Source organism: Sturnira hondurensis, unplaced genomic scaffold, assembly GCF_014824575.4.
Source record: "Sturnira hondurensis isolate 20B ecotype Veracruz unplaced genomic scaffold, ASM1482457v3 Scaffold0004136, whole genome shotgun sequence".
NCBI lineage: Eukaryota > Metazoa > Chordata > Mammalia > Chiroptera > Phyllostomidae > Sturnira > Sturnira hondurensis.
The window spans coordinates 25,408,146-25,428,664 of record NW_028076767.1 but is presented as its reverse complement, the minus strand read 5'-3'; the positions used below and the strand labels follow the sequence as shown (position 1 = coordinate 25,428,664).

The window sequence follows — 20,519 nt, the reverse complement described above, 5'->3', positions numbered from 1 at the left end:
ACTTTCTTCCCCAAAGGGTATCTGCCCTCTACAGTGGTGCTGCTGGGGGAGGGGAGGCTGCCGTGGGGTGTCAGCCCGGCTTCCCGCAGCTCCTTGGGCAGGAGCTGGCTCAGCAGCTGTGTGGACACTGAACAGACCAGCAAAGGCTAGGGGAGGGCAGCAGGCCAACCCCCACCTGTCTGGCAGGGTTTGGGGCTGCATCCTCAGCGGATGTGCTGAGGCATCTGGCTCAAGAGCTGTGGGAAGGGGCCAGGGCTACGTAAGGGTCTGGCCGCAGAGGGCATGGGCTGTCCAGGCTCCCCGAAGGGGGCAGGGGGAGCATCATGTTCTTCCCAGATGCTAATCTGCTCACTCTTCACGCCGCCACCAGCCTTCCCCGAGCCTGTAGCTCTCAAGCCCCAGTGGGGCCTCCCTCTTCTCTCTGTCCTGTCAGGAGTTGAGGTGAAGTCCCACAGTGATAGAGACAGAGAAGTCAAGGCATGAAGAACACTGCAAGAGCCCAGGTGACAATCATTTAATGGCCACAGGCCAGGACCACACTGAATCCTGGAGCAGCTGCCCCAGCCCCTGCAGCTCAGCTGGCAGAGGTGATGGCAGGGAGGAGAGAGAGGCTGCCAGCCTGCCCTCAGCCCCCCTCCTTGTCAGGCTGGTCCCGCAGCACCCAGCTGCTGAGCCCCTGTGCTCTGGGACACAGTCAGTTCTGGGCCAGGCCAGGGAGGAGGGGGCAGCCAGGTCAGGTTCAGGCCAGGGCGTCAAGGTCCACAGCGGTCAGTGGCTCCCGCCAGTAGCAGAAGTTGCTGTATTCAGGGTTGGCCAGATCTGTGCTGGGGCCACGGGCCACGGGTGGGAAGAGGAGCTCGGCCACCTCGCCGAGCCGCTCGTACCTACGAGCAGGACAGGGCCAGTGCTGAGAGCCTGAGCCGCCAGCAGGCCATGGCCTTGGTCACATTGGCAGAGACTGCGCAGTGTGGAGAGCCGTGGGCAAGGAATAGAGTCCCTGGGGGAGGGGGGCAGTGGCATGGGGGCCCAGGGGAGGCTGCGGCATGGGGACATGGCAGGGTTTGGCCTTACGTGGATTTGTGGTTCTTCATGGGCTCCCGGATGAGCTCTCCCCGGGGGTTGACTGTGAAGATTCGAGATTCTGGGAGGCCCACCTGCCGGTAGGCAGTGACGTCCTGTGGGAGACAGGGAGAGGCTGGTGGGCTAGAGGGCAGGGAGAGGTGCCTCAGCCCTGGGGAGGGGACACTCACGTTGGGCCTGTTCCCAAAGGCGGCATAGAAGGGCTGTCCCTGAGGCAGGAACAACTGCTGGATGTCGCTCAGGCAGGCGATCTTGAACACCTCCGGCTTCTTCTCAATCACCTCCCTGGGAGCCAGGGCCATGGTCAGGGAAGGTGGCCGAGGAGGGGCAGCCATCAGTGGATGGCAGGGTCAGGGGACACAGGCCTTGTGCTGGGCTGGCACTGGGCCCGCACTACCCCCAGGGGTGTGGGCTCGTATCGTGTAGGGGGGTTACCTGTGCAAGGCGGAGAAGAGGCTGCTGGGAGACAGCAGGATGGGGCCCCTGGGGAGGCCGCAGCCCCGCTCGCTCACCCACTGCAGGTAGCCCTTGGTGAGGTCTGCCATGCCAATGGCCCGCGCTGAGCAGTACAGGAACTTGTATCCGTTTCTGGGGGTGGGAGACAGGTGGCACAGAGCCATGAGGGACCAGCCATCACCCATCCTGTCCCCTTGGTTTCAGCCAGCTCAGCCCAAGCCTGGGGCTCTGGCCTCCGAACCCAGAGCCTTTGCAGGGAGGGGACGTAGGGAGAACCGCTGGGCCAGGCTGGAGAGAGGCAGCCTCAGTAGGAGGAGCATGGACAGACTCCCAAGGCCAAGATGAACAGAGGTGGATAAGGATCTGAGCAAGTCTGTAGACTTCCTCTGTCGCCTGAAGGTCAGCATTTAGACCCTGATCCCAGACCACAGGCCGAGGCCCAGTAGGCGGGTCTCCTCTCCTGGCCATGGCCTGGTTGCTTCCCTTGCGGGACCCACTGGTCCCCAAGCCTGGCTTCCCAGGGCCAAGGCTATGGCGACTTCAGGTGTCCTGGCACCACCCCCCAGGGCCCTGCCCAGCCGCAGCCTGGCACTCACAGGTGGATTCTGTGGTAGAGGCTCGTGATGCCCTGGTGTGTCCAGTCTTTCCCCAGCTGGGGCAGGATGTGGCCCAGAGCATCAGACCTGGATCCCGGGAAAGAGGTCACTCCAAGGTTGCCGTATGTGGCCCTCACATTCCACATACGGGGCCCGCTCCCAGCCCCAGCAAGGTGCACCGGGAGGGCCTCTCCCCTGTCCCCCGGCCCCCAGCACAGAGGGAGGCAAGTTTCCAGGCCTCCCCTCCCCCACCAACCAGGTCTCACTTGGTGATGGTGCCGTCGATGTCCGAGATGACCACCTTGTCATCCCACCTCCATAGGTAGATGGTGGCCCTGCAGCGGCAGGTGCCCTGGTATTGGGTTGTCACGCTGAAGACCACCTCGTTGGCACCTTCTTGCAGGTTCAGCTGCCGCTGGGGCCAGGCAGAGACGGGGAGCTATGATCCGCCGCAGCCAGGCACTGTCTGCCCCCTGCCACCCCACACTGTGGCCTTCAGCCCCCAGCTGGGCCTCTCACTCTCCTCTCCCTCCCGACTCAGAGGACCTGCCAGAACCCATCAGAGAGAACCACACAGACACACGCATGTGGGCAGAGGGTGTCCACGAGGAGGGAGGGAGGGGTGCTGCGGAGCCTGTACCGCGGGGCTGGGGGTACAAGCTCTGGCCTGTGGCTCCTGCTGACATTTCTTAGCTCAACCCTGGGGTTGGCACTGCCCTAGGCAGGGAGACACCCCACTGCATGGCAGGGGCCCTGGGGGGGCCATCACAGGGGCTGGGGTAGCTGTGTAGCTGTGACGTCCTGCAGAGAGAGACCCTGGCCCTGCCCTTGGTCTGTAGAGACAGATCAGGGCAGCGCTCGGCCACAGCGGGGGTGAGCCCCAGTGTACCACACAGGTGGCCACACTCGGGGAGAAAGCATTCTTCTGATGGGCCACCAGTTACTGAGTGTGAAGACGTGACTCTGAGGCCAGTCTGAAGGCCTGTCATCAACACTGGACTCCTTTTGTGCAGCTTCCCAGGGCAGGCCCAGGGCCAGCCGACCCACTGCAGGTCAGTATTTCAGGCATAGAGAGGGCTTTTCCAGTGAGAGCACTGGATAGAGAGAAATGGGCTGGCATGTAAAGAAGTGAGCCCCCTGCCCCTGGAGGTATTCAAGCAGGGGCTGTTACGGAGGTGGACAAAGGGGATGGATCCTGGGCTTTGGTGAATGCCTGGCTCTATGGGGCCATTCCTTCTCCAGGCCCTGTAGGGCTCTAGGACAGAGTTATCACCATGCACCCCCTCGCCCTCATCTGCACACAAACACATCTGTGCACACACTTACGATCTGGTCAGAGGAGAGGCGGAGGGACTTCTTGTAGGCAGGAGTGTAGGCTGGAGGCAAGGGTGGCAGGGGGGGAGCCTCGAGGATCACAGGGCTGTCTGGGGCGTCATCCTCGCTGCTCAGGACATCCGTCTTCTCCCTGAGGGCAGCCCAGCTCTCAGGAGCCCTCCCTCCGCCAAAGGCCCCACACTTCCAGCAGACACCCCTGGTCCCAGGCCACATGGAGCCTGGGCCTGTCCCTCCCCCTCCCTCTAGGTACCACCCTCTAGGTGGTAGCAGGCAGGATTCAGGCTGGTGGTCTACACTCAGAAAGACGATGGCAGAGCCGGAGCCGAGGGTCCGGGCTGTCAGCCTTTGGCGTCTCCCCATGGCCAGGATGCCAACACCTGACTTGGAGATGTTTATCAGAAAACCTAGAAATGTATTTTAGGATTATTCCCTACCTCACCTGCCTTGGCTTCAGCCGACTCATCCTTGATCACCCCTGTCCCCTCACCCCCAACCCTGGCCATTCTGGGTCAGTTCATAAGCAAAAAGGAAGCAGGGCCAGCAGGCCCCAGGCGGAGAGGGAGGCCCTGCTGCCCTTCGTGCGGTAGCCCCGTCTGGGCCTCCCTCCCAGCTCTGCCATTTCTTGGCTGTGGGACCTCTGGTATATCTCCAAGTCTCAGTTTCCCCATCTGTGAAATGGGGGCATTTTTCAGGGAAAAGAAAGGGTGTAGAAGTGACCACGAACCACAGCTGGGGTGGGGTGTTGGCTCCGCCCTACCCTCCGAGGGCAGGCCTCCCCGGCTCCCAGCCAGGAGATCAACTCACCCCCTCGGCTCCCTGGCCGTGCTCTTCTCCCTCTGGGCACTTTGCTGCGGGATGAACATTCATCCAGTGAACAACCAGCCCCTGCCTGGGCTGGCCCCACCCTGTGACCAAAGCCACCCACCTCCTCGGCCGGGAAGTCCCTGCGGCGCCAGGAAAACCACCACCGCCCACCCTTCCTGGGCATCTTCTCCTTCTCCAGCTTGTCCACAGTGCTCTGGGGGCAGAGAAAGGCCATGGCATTCACCTCCGATTGCCCTCGGGGCCACCACGAGCCCAGAGTCTGGGGCTGACCACCAGCAAGGCGCTGCCGACCTCTGGAGGCGAAGGAAGCACACCCACCTCCATCCTGGGGTTCCCGGGACTCACACGGGACACCGAGGCCCAGTCCTGCCCAGCCCCACTCCATCGCAGCCCTGACCCCCGACCTCTGCCCAACCTGGGCCTGGCCTCCCAATCTTGTGGGTCTGTGCTGTGGAGTCTCTCGGGATCTGGAACTCCCTGCAGGAGGCCACTAAGTGGCAGCAGGAAGGACAATCAACGGCCAGCGCGCCCCTCAACCTCTGAGACCAACACGGGCAACTCCTGAGGTCGGCCATTCCCGTGAACAGCTCCCTCTGTGTTACCATTACTGCCTGGTGGGGGCAGCATGGCCTGGTGAGAAATACCGACTAGACTGGTGCTTCCTACACACAGAATGGTGCCCCCTCGTTAGGAGGACACAGGTCTGGGGTGGGTCGGCCAGGGCACCCATTTGGGCTGGGAACAGGCCAGACGTGTCTCCCAGGGGCCTCAGTGGTGCATCTGTCCAGGTGAGGGCAGCCAGGCAGGAGAGTGACCCCCTTCCCTCCCACAGGCTGTGGTCCTGGCTCAGACCCGGAGCCAGCCAGAGGATGGAGCTGGGCATCACCAAAGGGAGGCACCAGCGTTCTGCATCTGGAGGCTCTCACAGCACCCCAGACCTCCCTGTCCCAATGCCCGTGGTGAACTTTACATTCACCCAGCTGAGTCTTTGATTAACTGGCTTTGAGGGCACAGCTGTCCTTGGCACACAGTAGGCGTACGACGCGTGTGCTGACAAAGCAAGAGTGCACCCCCAGCCCAGCCTGGAGAGGTTCGCAGCGTCAGGGGAGGAGTGGGACCCCGCCTCCCGAGCCTCATCTCCCAGGTTGCAGCCTCCCGTTGAAGGCATGTCCCTGGCGAACATGTGTCCCCCTCTGGTGTGTCCTGAGCTCCTCTGGAGTAAAGTCCCCATCCAGTGGGATTCGATTAAGCCAGGAAGCCAGGGGAGGGTGTGGCTTTGTCCACACAGCATGGGGGAGCCTTCAGGGGGTCCGTGGGCTCCTCTCCCAGAGTGGGTCTTGCAGCCAGTCAGCCCCGGGCCCATCGCTGCCCACCCTCCACTGCCTGGCTAAGGGCCTCCTAAGGCTGTGGCCACTTTCCGCGGGCGGCCCAGTGCTGCTCAAACCGTCACCTTGGGCAAGTTCTTCTGGAAGGCTTGCAGGGAGAGGACCATGGGGGCGGCTACAGCCCAGTTGTAGTGCCTGGAGGGACAGAACACGGCGTCGGTGCTGCAGGAGCTGCAGGAGCTGCAGGGCTGTGGAGGGGGCGGGTGGCCCTCTGTGGTGGCCAGCAGCCCGGCCCTGGTACTTACTTCTCATTGACTTTCACCACCAGGTTAGGGTCGTCCAGGAGGCCAGGGTTGTGGGCGAGGTCCTGGTAGGAGACTATGTGCTTGTTGAACTTCTCTGGGCACAGGGCAGAGTGTGAGGGGGTAGGCCAGCACCTCACGTGTGACCCGCCACCCCGCCTCTCCTGGCCCCTCCACACCCCTACCACTCGGGCCTCCCACGGGGCCCGTCCCTTCCTGTGGTTTTGCACCCGCTGCTCCCACCCCAGGCACTGGCCAGCCTGGATTCACAGGGTAAGTCACAGCTGAGTATCGGCCTTTGATTCACGGGGCCTTGGGAATGCCCACGCTTGCTGGCTGAGCATGGGCTCCACAGGCAGGGGCGCCTGGCCAGCCTCATGCCTCTGCTGCCCGCCCAGCCCCAGGCTCAGTGCCAGTCCGTAAAGGGCTCACAGTCGGACATACCTTGGGAAATGTCCCGGCTGTCAGCCAGTCCACCACAGAGGGACAACACTACCGCGTCCACTGTGTCTGGGGTGGATTCTGGCTCCTGTTCAGGGTTGGGGTCCCCCAGCATCTTCTGGCTGCTGGGTTCACTCCACCTCCTGGCTCCCAGCCCACAGTCACTGGAGGGCGGGGGGGTGGGGGGGCGGTGCAGGGGGAAGGGCCAACAATGACATGAATACAAGGAGGCTGGCAGGAGGGGCCTGCCCCATCCCGGGCCCCTGATAGCCAACCCCTGGCCCGATGGGCCCCATCCCCAAGGAGGCTGGCAGGAGGGGCCTGCCCCATCCCGGGCCCCTGATAGCCAACCCCTGGCCCGATGGGCCCCATCCCGAGACACCTGGCACCCAGAGCGCAGGCACCTCTGGGGGAAGTAAAGGGCTGCGTTCTCAGAATCCAGGGAAGATAAGTCTTCCAGGTAGATGTCACTGGGGCCCAGGTGCTGGCTTCTCTTCATGGAGCCTGGGGACAAGGGAGGGCACGCCTGTAGACCTGACATGCACTCAGTAGTGTGGGCAGTATGTGGCCCCCTGCCTGTGCCCGCCCTAAACACTGCCGTCCAGTAGACTTTCTACAGTGACAGAAATGCCGTCGGTCTGCACGTCCAGCATGGGCGCACTTGAAATGTGGTGTGATGGGGAAATGCAGTTTTAGAGGTGGCTACTCGGGGCTACCGCCTTGGGGGGCGCGGCACAGGCCCAGTGCCTTCCCAGGCGCCCAGGACGAAGCCCAGCGGGGGGACCAGGAACTCATGTCCCCGCCTCCCTCTCCTGTCCTCTCTCGCCTGCCCTGCTCAAGATACACCAGCTGTCTCGGTTCCCAGACGTGAAATCTCTCTCCTTCCTCATGACCTTGCTGCATGCCATCCCGCTGTCTTAAAATTCTCCTCCCCTGATCCTCACTTGGTAGGTCTTCATTGTTCACGTCTCAGCTCGAACATCGCCCACTCACAGAGGCCTAACCTGACCTCGCCATCCCTTACCTGTTTCACAAACGGTGTAAACAGCCCCCACCCGCCCAGCGTTCTGTCCCCTGTCACGCCTGTACCCACTTCCTGGCTATGCAGGCACCATCTGTCTGCCCCACCGGATTGTGAGCCCTGTGAGGTCTGGTGCCAAACACAGTGCTGGGCACGCAGTGGGTGCTCCAAACATGCCTGGTGTGCCAGAGCCCACCCAGGAGGGGAAGCTCGGGGGGGCATCCGGCCGTCACTCACCTTTCCTGCTCGAGAACCCCTCCGGCTGCCCGGTGGGAGCCAGGCCCTCCGCACTGGTCCAGCTCCATGACTTTGAGGCAGGAGAGTGGCCTGCATCCCTGGACCTCTGCGTGTTGGTGTTTTCTCCCTCAGGGGCAAGGAGTGGGGGGCCCACCAGAGCAGGCTCCTCTGTGTCGGGCCGAAGGTCAGGGGTGCTGGGCTCTCCCGGAGGAGGTGAAGCTGCCCTGGTGCTGCCATCAGGGGCCATCGAGGACATGGGCCACTCAGCTTTGGCCACCTTTAGTCAAACCAACGGGGAAGGTTGGGGGCCAGGCCGATGCAGGGCCTGCCTCCCACACCCCACAAGGCCTTGGAGACGCGGCCCAAGTCTCAGTTACTCCCGTCCTTCCCCGCAGGGGCCAGAGAGCCCCTGAAAGGCAGGGACGGGGGTTGACGTGGAGGAACTCACCTTGGGCAGTCTCCCCCAGGACCACTGCATGTGGGACTCAGCTCTCAGGGAGCTGGGCTCGGGGGTCTTCACCTCCAGCTCCGAGTCGCTCTTAGGGGATGTCAGTCCGCCTGACGAAAGGCTGCAGGAAACAGGGACTCAGACGGCCCCGCGCCAGCCCGCTGCCCACCCCAGTCCGGGAAAAAATGTTCGCAACACATATTTATGCCTGTCTTGGATCCAGAATACATAAACATACAAAGGAGGCCTACGGATCGACAATGAGAAGGCAGTCCAGTTAAAAACGGGGGGAGGGGCAAGTTTGTGATGCTTAATGGGTGTAGGGTTTCCTTCTAGGGGATGGAAAAGTTCTGGAACTAGACAGGGATTGTGCTCCATGGGTGGCGCAGCACTGGGCACGTGTTAAACGCACTGAAAGGCACACGTTCACAACGGTTAAAACGGTAAAGCTCATGCTCTGTGCATTTTACCTCCTTTTTTTTTTTATTGGGCAAAAGATTTCAACATCTTACAAAGGAGATATACGAGGGGCTGGTAAAGACATTAGATGGTGTTCTAAGTCATTATTTATTAGAAAACTGTAAATGGAAACCCCTCTGAGACCTTGGCCTTGAGGCCCCGCCTGCAGCCCACTGGGACTCTCACCTGGCCTGGGAGGGCCACTCGCCATCGGAGTAGGGGTGGATGTCTGTGGGCTGTGACGAGCACTCCCCCTCCGACTGGATACTGCTGAGGGACCACATTGAAATAAATGTTCGCCGCTAGCACAGGGGCCCCCTGGAAAGGGCATGGGGCCCTGGACATCAGGGGCTTGGGGAGGTGAAGCAACTAAAGCCCAGAGAGGTCAAGCCCCTCGCCCAGGGTCACACGGCACCAGTACAGCAATCAGTGCTTGAACCCCGCTGGCATCCCCCCACCCTCGGCCCCCACCTGGTCCCCACACACCCTGGGGGCTCCGGCCTCGGCTTTTCCAGCAGGGACGGCTCACTCTCGGCGCCTGCCTCCAGGTCCTCAGAGCTGGAATCGTCTGCCACTGTGTCCTCCTTCCGCCTCGCTTTCCTCCTCCGAAGCTTCTTCTTCCTCCCCGTGGAGGCCGCGTGGAAGACGATGGGCTCGGGCTCGCTGGCTGTACCCAGCTGGGAGTCCGAGGGGAAGCCAGACAGGCCCCCCCAGGGTATGGGCGATGTGCACAGGCGGGGAGGCACCTGTTCCTGTGGAGAAAACGGCGGGGGGTGGATGGCAGGACTTCGGGCCCGCAGCTTGGGAGGGCTGCTCTCCTCGCCTGGCAGTCTGGGCCCCACCAGAGTCTCCAGCCCACTGGGGTCCGGGAAAGAGGCCTGGAAGCCGGACAGAGGCGCCTGCTGCTGGCCTCCGAGATCCCTCAGAGATGAAGCAGCCTCAGCCCCAGGAACGGCTGAACCACACTGGGCAGAAATCTGGCCATCGGCCTCCCATCTTCTCTGCCCACACCCATCTCAGTCGACACCCACTTCCCTCTTAAGGCTCAGGCGGCACCTCCTCCAGGAAGTTTACCCTGACTATCATCAGCGTCAGTCCAACCCCCTTCGCTGCAGTGATCACAGGGTTTCATCACCCACTGCTGTTTATGTGTCTGACTCTGACGAGACTGGGAACCGTCTTTGAAGGCAGGTGTCGCCCCTCATCCGAGTCCACCGCACTGTCTGGTATACAGCAGGGGCTCGATCGACTATTTAAATACCACTGCTATTTGTGCGGGGCCTGCCTCCCTCCTGCAAACACCCACTTTTCACCCCCCACCCCCACACTTCCACATTCCAGCTGCACAGAGCTGGCTTCAGATCCTGAACAAGCCTTATGTTTTCCAGCCCCGGGCCACTAAGCACCCCCTCCCCTCCAAGGTCTCCATCTCACCCTTCGGGGGACCAGCTTAAGTGTCCTCTTCTGAGATACTTCCCCCAGCTTCCTCCCTGGGAAAAAGGCCCTTGCCCCTTCCAGTGCCCCCCCACACCAAATTCTACCCAGCTTATCATGAATATAATGACTATGATATCCAATAGCATATCATGAGTGCCAGCAGCAACCCATCCCCCTGCATCAGACCCTCACTGATGGGGTACTCCCAGGGCTGGGGACAGTGACGAACCCCAAGGCCCTGCCCGGAGCAGGTACTAGTGAAAGGGCAGGTACTTACCTCGTCACTCTCCAGCTCCTGGACAAAGAAGGCCTCCCCGCTGTCCCCCAGCTTCATGTGCAAGTCCACAGGCTCCCCATTGATCTCGATGTCTACCTGCAACGAGGTGCGATGGGGCAAGGGGTGTGTGACCCCCACCACCTGCTCTCACTGCCACACTCCAGTCCACCGGGGCGCACGGGCCCCCTGCTGCCCCCCAGCCCCGCGTGTCCCTGTTCCCCAGGCTCCGCTGCACGGTCATGGCCGTGGTGGTCTCGTTTGTGCCTTGGTTTCTGGGTTCCTCTCTCTCCCCGTAAGAACAAGGATATGATTCCTCTTGTCACTGCTGAGTCCCCAGCCCAGGACAGGGCACAGACACTTGGTGAGTGCACTGACAATGGTAGGAATTACCATCTCCTGGGCATATAGAATTGCCTTTTATCTGGACTGTCCTGTTTAATCTTCACAACCTCCCCTTGTAGGAGCTCCTGTCGTCGGCCCCACTTTACAGGTGAGGACACTGAGGCTTGGAGGAGTTAAGTAAAACTCTGGGAAGTAGCCAAAGGAGGCTATAAACCCAGAGTCCAAGTTCACGACTCAAGTTCTTAATTGCTCAGCTGTCCTGTTTAGATTCTGGAAGTTCTCGGCCACCTCAGTGTGTCAAACCTCATCACACACCAGACCTCAGTGCTAACTGAAAACTCCGTCCTATTCGCCTGAGCTCAGGGACCACAGTGCAGTTTTCCCGGGGGAGGAACTGACCCCTGAGTGTCATCCACAGGCCTGGCCCGGGGATGGTGTCATCAGCTCCTACCTATTCAATCACCAGACATGGAAGCGTGTCCATTTGTGCCAGTGAAGCAACGTCACCAAGGCCACACAGGTAGCCTCTTGGTAAGCTGGAGCCGGGTCTGACTCCACTGCGCTGCTTCCAGGGGGGGAAATAGGGACCCTCCCGGTCCCAAACCAACCCCGAGCCATCCAAGAAAAAAAAAAGAAGGGAGGCCTGTCCAGAGGACAGATCCTCACCTACATGAGACCTCGGTTCTCTCTGGGGACTGCAGGGGCTGCCCTGGCTTCAAAAGCCCACCCAGCAGTGGCCCCTTGGCCGGCCGCCAGCACTCACCACCTTCTCCCGTGACCGCAGGACACCCAGCTTGCCGAAGCGCACATGGAAGGGCGAGCATCGGAAGGAGCCGTCCACCTGCTTCACCACCAGCACATCGATGCATCCACTCAGCGTGGCTGGGTTCAGGCCCTGGTACAGCTCCTTCACTGTCCCAAACACGGTCCCTGCGAGCTGACCCACGTAGTTCATGGCTGGGGCTGGCAAAGGGAGGCAGGCAGTGCTGGGACCAAGGCCCGGTCCCCCTCGCTCTGCAGAGAGGCTTTGCAGCCTGACCCCAGGGCTCCCGGACGTACGCTGTGTCGCCCTCGGAGCACCTTCGAAGACAGGCAGCAGTCGGGATGGGAGGCGCCTGTAGACGCGGGTCCTAGCTCTGGCTCACCCACTGCCGGGCCAGGGGACGCCTGGACAGCTGCGTCCCTGCTCCAGGTGCCCACATCTGTCAAATGAGGGCACAGGGTAAGGCAGTCTGAGGTTCCCTGAGCCTCTAAATGCCGTGAGTAATAAGGGCCGCAGCATTCAATGATGGCACATTTTCTCTCACAACAACCTACGAGGCTGGCCGAACAGGTGTCATTATTCCTGTTGACAAACAGGAGTGGTGGAGCGACTGGCCTAGGACCGCCTGACCAGGAAGGAAAGGAACCAGGATTGGAGCCCAGGGCCGCAGAACCCTGGTGTGAGCCACCAGGAAGGCCCAGCTGTGGGAACAGGAGGAGGAGACGGAGATGGGCACCCCTCCCTGGGGTGAGGGGTGGGCAGCCTCATGATATATCAGGCCCTTGCCCATTCTGGGGAACAGGCGACAGCCCTAAAGACTGGTATGTTCCAAGGAAATGGGAGGCAGGAGTCTCAATTTGTCCATCTGAGAAATGGGTTCAGCTGTCTTGCTGCCTCTTGGTCCTAGGAGTTGGAAGGGGCCTTGCTGGTCCATTATGGCTGATTTGTGAGGAAACAGGGATGGGAGGACCCCAGGTACCTAAGGCTCTGCCTAGCTCTACTCCTGGGGTCAGAGGTTCAAGGCAGGGCATCTCTTATAGCTCTGGGTGGAGGGAGCTCCCAGTTTAAGACTCCAAACTCTAGAGTTCTTCCCAGTTTCCTTCGGAGGGTGGGAAGTCCGTCCACGGCCCACAGTTGACCCCAGTGTCTCCAGGCCATTTTTCTCAGCCTGACCCCCTGTCCTCAGACCCACATTCAGGCCTTGGGCTGTCCTGAGGTGTCCAAAGCTGCTCCTCCTCCACCCAGCCAGACTGGTCCCTCCAGCTTTCCCACGCCAGGCGCAGCTGGGTGAGCCAGAAGCAGGAGGCCATGGCAGCCACAGAGAAAAGCCAGAGCCCGAATGGGAGCCGCCTCCACGCTGGCATGGTGCCTGCCTGCCAGCTTCAGCTCACTGTCCTCCCTGCTGGATGCCAGGACACGGGCCACCCACTTCCTCAGGGCACTTCCCTCTCTCGCCCCCTGAATCAGAATCCCTGGAAGACCGCCTGCCATGCAAGACCACACCTCAAAGAAGTTAAGTGACTTCTCCAAACTCTATTAAGCTAAGAAGCCATCGATGGGGGGGAGGGAGTGATGACTCATACCCTGGTTTCCTGACTCAGTACCATGGTTCCTTCCACTCCACAGTCCCCAGCGACAACACAGGTGTCTGCAGAGAGGGCAGCCCAGCCCACGGCCCCCTTCACACAGCCCTGCAGCACCTTGCCCTCCATGGGCAGTCCCTGCCCAGCAGCCCCAGCATCACCTGAGAGCTCCTTGGCAGTGTGGAGCTTCAAAAACATAAGGTACAATTTCAATTGGTAAAGTGAAAATTGGGATAAGATGAAGAAGCTCTTTGGACCCTGAACACGTCACTCCAATTTAATAGATATTTTATCTGCAAGGCACTTACTCTGTGCTATGTGAAAATTTCCACTTTGGTTTCCTCCTACCTAACACCAAACTCTGTGAATATGGGTCTGGGGAGACAGACAGACCGACAAGGGCAGACACATGGTGGGTAGGACTCGACCTCTGTGCCCCGGAAAAGCAGAGAGGACTCTAGAAGCTTCCAGGAATAAAGGAGCAATCCTGGGAGGGGCAGGCCAGAGGTGGGGGCAAAGATCCACCCAGCTGGAGGCCCAAGCCTGAGCGACCAGCCCTGCTGAGGGCAAAAGAGCTGGGGAGGGAGGGGGGCGAGGAGGAGGTGAAGAGGAGGTGGAGGATTGTCACGCTCAGCTTGACTTAGTACAGGGTCTCTCAGCTTGGGCATCAATGGCATTTGGGGCTGGACCATTCTTTATTGAGGGGGGGGAATGTAAAATGTTTAGCAGCATCCCTGCTCTCTACCCCCTGGATACCAATGGTACCCTCCCTCCAGTTGTGACAATCAAATTGTCCCCAAACATCGTCAAAATTGGCCTTGGTTGAGAGCCACTGAGGGAACAGAAAGAGCTTAATGGCAGAGGTGTCACCCCTGGAGGCCCTGGGTCCTACGCTGATCCACCCACGGGTGTCCTCAGGCAAGGACTCAGTTTCCCCTTCTGTGAAACACAGCCTCAATTTTTCAAGCCCTTCTCAGCCTAGAATCCATTCCTCAACCTGTTCCCCCACCCCGCGAGTGGGGGCCCTCCCATCTGCCTGCTCAGCATTCGGAGGGACTCCTGCGAGCCAGGCCCTGGACTTCCCTCCTCTGCCTGCACCCATCCCTGAAGGCATCTCCTCTCCCCAGAACCCAGCTCTGCCTCCTTGTTCCTCTCCAGATGGAGGGGAGCTCTGCATGGCTCCCCTATGCCACCCTGCACCCCAAACTAACACGTGTAAAATCAAAGACTTCACTTCCCGGCCCCCACACCAAAACCTCAGTCGGGACCCATGAGTACCCCACCCAAACCCTCCGAATCTTGTTCCCCAGTCTCCTGCTCATCCAGTGCCTCCTGTCTCCTCCTGTGGTCCTAGGTGAAGGCTTTACTGCTGGATGCCTAGTTCCTGGATGGGTCTCACTGTGGGTTGGGCACCAGACTGTCTGGATTCTAATCCCTCCCTGACAGGTACTAGCTGTGACTTTGGGCAAGTCTCTTCACCTCTCTGAGCCTCAGTTTCAGCCTCTGAAATGGGGATAATATAAGAGATGCACGAGTAACTAGTGACATAATTCATGTAAAGCACCAGCACGCAACAAATGCCCATACACGTCACCTATCAGCAGCAGCATCTTTTTTGGCATTGTGACAGCCCCACTTACCCAGGCTGGTCCTGACAACCCTACAGGTCAGACTCCAATGCCCTGGCCCACCCACAGTTAAGAGTTTAGACTTCTTAACTCAGGCCCGGCATGATGGTAGCCCCACTGTTTGCAAAGTGAGCAGGTGGGCTCCAGGCAGGCCTCAAAGGGTGCCCAAACCCCAGAGCCCACTCTGGGAACATCCACGGGCCTCCCAAGCTGGCACAAAACTCCACTCAGGGAAGCCAGAACAAGCTTCCCTGGGTGGGAGCTTACAGCTTTTCTGGGCTCCTAGATTTGGGAGCGGTGGGGGCAGGGCTCTCCACTTAGGATCAGAGGGAGCAGGAGGATAAGAATTCCTATAGCTTTGGAAGAGAGAAAACCAACCCCAGCTTCCCAGGGGCCTTTGCAGCTGCCCCTTCCGACTGTGCCAGTCTCAGGGCAGACCTGGCAAGAGTCAGACCCTGTTTTGCAACTGAGAACACTCAGGACCAGAAAAGGTGGGTGTCCTCCCCAAGGACAGACAGACAGTCTGGGATAATGCTGGCCAGCCTCTCCTGAAAGGTTTTTGCATCTCCTTAACTCCTAATTCCACATTCTGGATGTCCGGGGCTCTGCCCCCCCCCCCCCCCCCCCCCCGCCGGGCCNCCCCCCCCCCCCCCCCCCGCAGCCGCTGGGCGGGGAACAATGGCGAAGTGAGTTCCACAACCTCTGAGAGTTCCCTTTTCATGGCTGGAGATGGACTCAGGCCCAAGAACAGGAAGGAATGAGGGTGGAAAGGCAAGACGGGTGGGCGGGGCAGAGCGGGAAGGGAGAGGGGTACCTCTTCGCAGGCCCGGGTTGGGCCCTACCTTTGAAGCTGCCCAGTGGACCTCCGGGACCCGGAGCCGTCGCCTCTACCTGAGTGCACAGGGTCAGCCGTCAAGTGCCCTAGGCCCCACATTCACCGGGCGCTTCCGGCTCCTTTTGGACAATGTGAGATTCCGGCTCCGCCCCTTCCACGAGTCAAGGAAGGGCTCCACTCCCACCCCGAAAAGGCCCCGCCCCCACTCTGTCTCCACGCCCAGGACCGTCCTTTCACCTATAGAGTTTGGGCGGGGTCAGACTTCAGGCTCCGCCCCGCGCCGTAGAGCAGTTAGAAGCACTGTGTGTGTGTCCCGCCCCCGCCGCACAGCCAGGGTCCCCGGGAAAGCGGGGCCCTTCGAATCCGGTGGATCTAGGTTCTCCTGACTTTGCTTGCAGCTCGCCGTGTGACTTTGGATAACTTTCCCCCAATCTCGGCTGTTTTCTGCTCTGTCAAAGGGAATAGCCACCTTGCAGGGTTTTCGACATTACATGAAATGGCTTTGTGAGGCACCTCGTGCTCAAACGTCCCCTCCTTGGGTCAGCTTTCCTTGGGGCAGCTTCCCCCGGCCCCTCTATACTGCCCCACTACCCGAACTGGCAGGACCCTCGTATCTGTCATAGGCTCACATAGCCCACAGTTGTAATTTCATATTTGTTTGAATGACTATATGATCATTGTCTGCCTCTTCATTTGAATTTGAACTCCATGAGAGCATGTCGCGTTTATTCTTGAGACTCCAACGCCCAGTTCAGTGCCTGACTGCATACAGCCGGAGCTCAATAAATGTTCGCTCCTTATGCGACGCACTGGTGGAGCGTGAGCAGGATCGATACCGGCATTGGCCAGCAGAGGGCAGGCGGTGACCAGCCTTCTCCACCAGCTGAGCATCATCTCCTGGCCGGCCACGCACCACGGGAAGGATACAGGTGAGCGCACTTCTGAAAAGACCGGTCGTGGAGCCACAGGCGAGGCTCTTGCCAGGGAACATTTTTTCCCCTTTGGACCTGTAATTCGCGGCCTTTCCTGTATCAGAGACCCCTGACAGCGCGTGGAGATGTGGCCTCTGCAAAGAAGATGGGCTAAGAAGGCTCAGGAGGTGAGGGAATTTGCTGTAAGGAGGGAATTTGTCTGCACTGGGGAAAGGCTTGGACGGTTGGGGCGCAATGGCAAAGAGCCAGACTTAGAAAGTACTGGGCAGTGGGGAGGGAGAAGTGGCCGCCATTGCTCTGTGACCCAAGAAGACAGGACCTGGCTGGAACCTCAGTTGTCTTTGTGTTAGCAAAAGTCATTTGGTGTCAGTCCTGAACCCTGGCGTGTCTGGCTGGTCTCCCAGAAGTCCTGTTCAGAGCAGCGCTATGTTAAGGTGGCCAGAGGGCAGTGCCTCACCACAAGCATTTCTGTGGAAGCATTATCTATTACTGTCCTACATAACAGTGGAACCCTGGAAACATCGGCAACCCCTCCAGTGAGCCTGGGAAGGAAGGAAGGTTGTGCCACAGTTACTCCTCTTTGAGCCTCAATTCCCTCATCTGCAAAATGGAGATAAAACCTCCCTTTCGGGATTGCACTGTGAGGATTACACAGAATGAACTAAATCAGGGGCTCTTAACTGTGGCTGCACATTGAAATCATTGTATGCGGCAAATACTGATACCTGGGGTACTAGAATTAAAACAAACGGACAAAAACCTCTCCTCCAGGTGATTGTAATGTGTGGCCAAGGCTGAAAACACTGAGCTAAATAAAATGCCGAACACGGCACAGGGAATACACTAGGCATTCCATAATGTTTATCGAAATTTTTTTAAGATGGAGCACAAATTATTTTCATTATTCTCTGTTAGAGGGGGAAAAAGTGTTGACGTAAAGTGTGTTGCAGAAATTGAATTTCTGACAGGCTTGTTTCTGGAACTACGAATCATGAGAGATTTGGTGACTATGGAGGTCAGGGCAGGGGAGAGGCAGCCTCTGGTAGTATAACCCCCTGATGCCCCACTGAGCTGCACGAGGCAGGGCCCACCCTTTTCTAGCCTGCGGTTTGCATCACCAATGCATCCATGTAGTCTGCAAGCAGCATGGGTGCTTGTGTTTGCCCCTTTGTAGGGTTAAAGGTAGTGGCTGGTTTCTCTCCTGCCAGGGTACACTCACCAGATGGGCCTGTACCACTGGCAACTGTTGGCTTCTTGATCAACCCGTGAATGCAGGTGGTACTTCCTTCTTTATGGACCTAGGTAGTCTTCTGTGCTTTGTTAAGTCACAGACCCAATGATCAGTTACTGGGTCCCAGTGCTTTCTTGCTGGCATAAAGTGGAAGGGACCCGCTCACCCAGACCTGCAGCTTCGACCACTCCTGCTGGCCTCACTGAAGGCGGGAAGGGAGGCCGAGGAACCTGAGCCCTTTTTTCTTCAGCGTGCAGACTTGGAGGTTGATGGGTAAGCAGTTGGTATCTGGCTAGAGTTGTCAGAGTTGGCAAATAAGNATGGAGCACAAATTGTTTTCATTATTCTCTGTTAGAGGGGGAAAAGTGTTGACGTAAAGTTTGTTGCAGAAATTGAATTTCTGACAGGCTTGTTTCTGGAACTACGAATCATGAGAGATTTGGTGACTATGGAGGTCAGGGCAGGGGAGAGGCAGCCTCCGGTAGTATAACCCCCTGATGCCCCACTGAGCTGCACGAGCCAGGGCCCACCCTTTTCTAGCCTGCGGTTTGCATCACCAATGCATCCATGTAGTCTGCAAGCAGCATGGGTGCTTGTGTTTGCCCCTTTGTGGGGTTAAAGGTAGTGGCTGGTTTCTCTCCTGCCAGGGTACACTCACCAGATGGGCCTGTACCACTGGCAACTGTTGGCTTCTTGATCAACCCATGAATGCAGGTGGTACTTCCTTCTTTATGGACCTAGGTAGTCTTCTGTGCTTTGTTAAGTCACAGACCCAATGATCAGTTACTGGGTCCCAGTGCTTTCTTGCTGGCATAAAGTGGAAGGGACCCGCTCACCCAGACCTGCAGCTTCGACCACTCCTGCTGGCCTCACTGAAGGCGGGAAGGGAGGCCGAGGAACCTGAGCCCTTTTTTCTTCAGCGTGCAGACTTGGAGGTTGATGGGTAAGCAGTTGGTATCTGGCTAGAGTTGTCAGAGTTGGCAAATAAAAGAAAAGATGCCCAGTTAAATTGGAATGTTTGATTTTTTAAAAAAGCTTTTTCAAGTGTCCACCCCATGCAATATTTGCAATGTCCTTATACTAAAAGTATTTGTGATGTATCTGAAATTCAAATTTAGCTAGAAAGACTTTATTTTTATTTGCGAAATCTGGCAACCCAGTGCCCGACCAAAGAGCCAAGGAGAACCCAGCATGTGGCATTTACTGCCAGCAACGTCCTCCTGCCCAGTGCTGCCACATTCGCCTCCCACCTGTCCCTGCCCTGCTCCAGAACTCTACGTGGCTCCCAGCGGCTTGCACAGTGCAACTTGGACTGCCTGGTTGCGGCTGTCAGCCTTGGCTCTCTGCTCCCCCCAGCTGTGCTGCTTGGGCTCCTTCCCTCCTCTGCTCCTGCTCATGTTTTCTCTGCCTGGTATGCCTCCCACCCACTCCCGGCAGCAACTGCAAACACTTATTGGGCACCTACTGGGTGCAGGCACAAAGCTGAGTTCTTTGTTTGCATCGTTTCTTTGGATTCTCACAAAACCTAGTATGGTAGGAACGGCAGTTGTTTTAGCAATGAAGAAACCGACGCTCTAATGGATTCTTAAAGTCGGTCTCTGGGCCGGCAGCACCTGGGGATTCATTAGAAATGAAAACCCAGGCCAAACTGAACCAGAAACTCTAGGGGTGGAGCCCAGCCATGTGTGTTTTATGCCCTTACCCCAACCAGGTGGTTCTGGTTGGAGATCTGCTGCTCTAAGACATGAAGCAGCTGTAGGAATCTTCCATCCAGACAGAGGTGTGGAGGACCTTGCCTGGGCCAGACCCTGGAGATGCTGCAGCCACCGCAGTCTTGGGGGGAGGGGGAGGGGAGGAAGGGGGGGAAAACAAGAACAGACAGGCAGTCAGGCCACTACAAATGACGAGGGCTGAGGCGCGCCAGGCCCTGGAGCCCAGAGCAGGGTGGGAGGGGTCAACGAAAGCTTCCTGACTAAGCCTGAAAAGGAAGTTGGAATTTGTTAGCTGAAGAAGGTTGGGAACAAGGTTGCAGGTGTAGAGAGACTGGTTTGTATAAGGTCCTGGGGGTCGCTCACTGTGGAGGATGGAAAGTGAGGTGAAGTGAGTGGGGGTGGGGGGGTGGGGAAGGAACCCGATAGTGTCAAAGTCCTCAGAGCAAATGATAAATGGGTGTAGGGAAAAAGCCCCCTGGCTTCTGGGGGAGCAGGCTCTTGGGAAGATAGGAGGCAGGAAGGAGAGACTGAGAGGGAGCCAGGCCTTACCCGCCCCTAGATCCAGGCTGCTTCTGCCCTCCAAGAGATCTGCAGAGATTCAACTCTCTATAGCAGCAGTGGGCAGGTGCATGGGCCCAAGGTTCTAGTCTCTAGGCCAAGGCTAGTGTGTTCTGGGGCTAGGGAGGTGGAGCTGGGGAAGCATCGCAGACACCGCCGGCCCCACCCATCCCCCATCCCCCCCCCTGCTGGCCCCGCCCACTCCCACCGGCAGCAGGAAGCCGGACTGGGTGGCTGGCTGCTGGACCGGGTTTTTTTTCCCCCTTTCCCCTTGCCTGTACCCTTTACCTGTTGATGTGGCTAAAGCTGTGCAGCTACTGGGGTCTCTTCTTCTAGCCTTTCAGGGACTAGCCCTGGATGTGATCAGATTCCTCGGCCGGAGGGAAGGAGACTGCTGTTGCTATTCCCTACCCCTTCCGACGGAGCCTTTGTGCCAGCCTAGGACTGAGCCGCCCAGCCAGGCTGCCCGGCAGTGTGCGCCACCGCTGGGCAGTTCCCGCTCCAACTGCCCTTCCCGGAAAAACGTCAGTTTGACCGAACTCTCTTGGAACCCGCTTGTGATTTCCAGCCTAGGGGGCACTACTCAGAGACCATGAAACATTGCGTGAAGGGGAGCTTTTTGGGCGTCCAAAATCCTTGTAGGATGTGCCGACTGCCCCAGGAACTTGACTTTCAGCAAAGGAACCTTTTATTCTT

At 58.7% G+C, this 20,519-nt stretch overlaps 1 protein-coding gene across 7 annotated transcripts; it reads right to left on the bottom strand.

The window, feature by feature from the left end:
- Window positions 1-499: 499 nt before the first annotated feature.
- Window positions 500-20,270, bottom strand: LPIN3 (lipin 3). 7 transcript variants are annotated; one of them, XM_037044080.1, is made up of 21 exons: window positions 20,112-20,270; window positions 11,641-11,783; window positions 11,345-11,544; window positions 10,240-10,335; window positions 9,012-9,277; window positions 8,712-8,795; window positions 8,067-8,187; window positions 7,619-7,895; window positions 6,765-6,864; window positions 6,364-6,524; window positions 5,923-6,016; window positions 5,743-5,812; window positions 4,393-4,485; window positions 4,272-4,315; window positions 3,459-3,597; window positions 2,399-2,547; window positions 2,133-2,219; window positions 1,516-1,668; window positions 1,251-1,365; window positions 1,072-1,175; window positions 500-884 (listed from the first exon to the last, which is right to left on the bottom strand). In XM_037044080.1, the coding sequence occupies exons 3-21, from the start codon at window positions 11,534-11,536 to the stop codon at window positions 740-742; spliced, it is 2,490 nt and encodes an 829-aa protein (XP_036899975.1). In that variant the 5' UTR covers window positions 11,537-11,544; window positions 11,641-11,783; window positions 20,112-20,270; the 3' UTR covers window positions 500-739. The 7 variants fall into 7 exon arrangements, with proteins under 7 accessions (XP_036899975.1, XP_036899974.1, XP_036899973.1 ...); XM_037044079.1 differs by lacking the exon at window positions 20,112-20,270 and adding an exon at window positions 15,370-15,529; XM_037044078.1 differs by lacking the exon at window positions 20,112-20,270 and adding an exon at window positions 15,398-15,529.
- Between the last annotated feature and the right edge of the window lie 249 nt (window positions 20,271-20,519).

Bases quoted from the DNA above. Each gene is read 5' to 3' on its own strand.
- LPIN3 (XM_037044080.1), bottom strand. From the start codon at position 11,536: ATGAACTACGTGGGTCAGCTCGCAGGGACCGTGTTTGGGACAGTGAAG. The intron at 5,813-5,922 runs GTAAGTACCAGG...CTGTCCCTCCAG, and splicing joins GTGGTGAAAGTCAATGAGAA to GCACTACAACTGGGCTGTAG. The intron at 1,366-1,515 runs GTAACCCCCCTA...CCTGGCTCCCAG, and splicing joins CTCTTCTCCGCCTTGCACAG to GGAGGTGATTGAGAAGAAGC.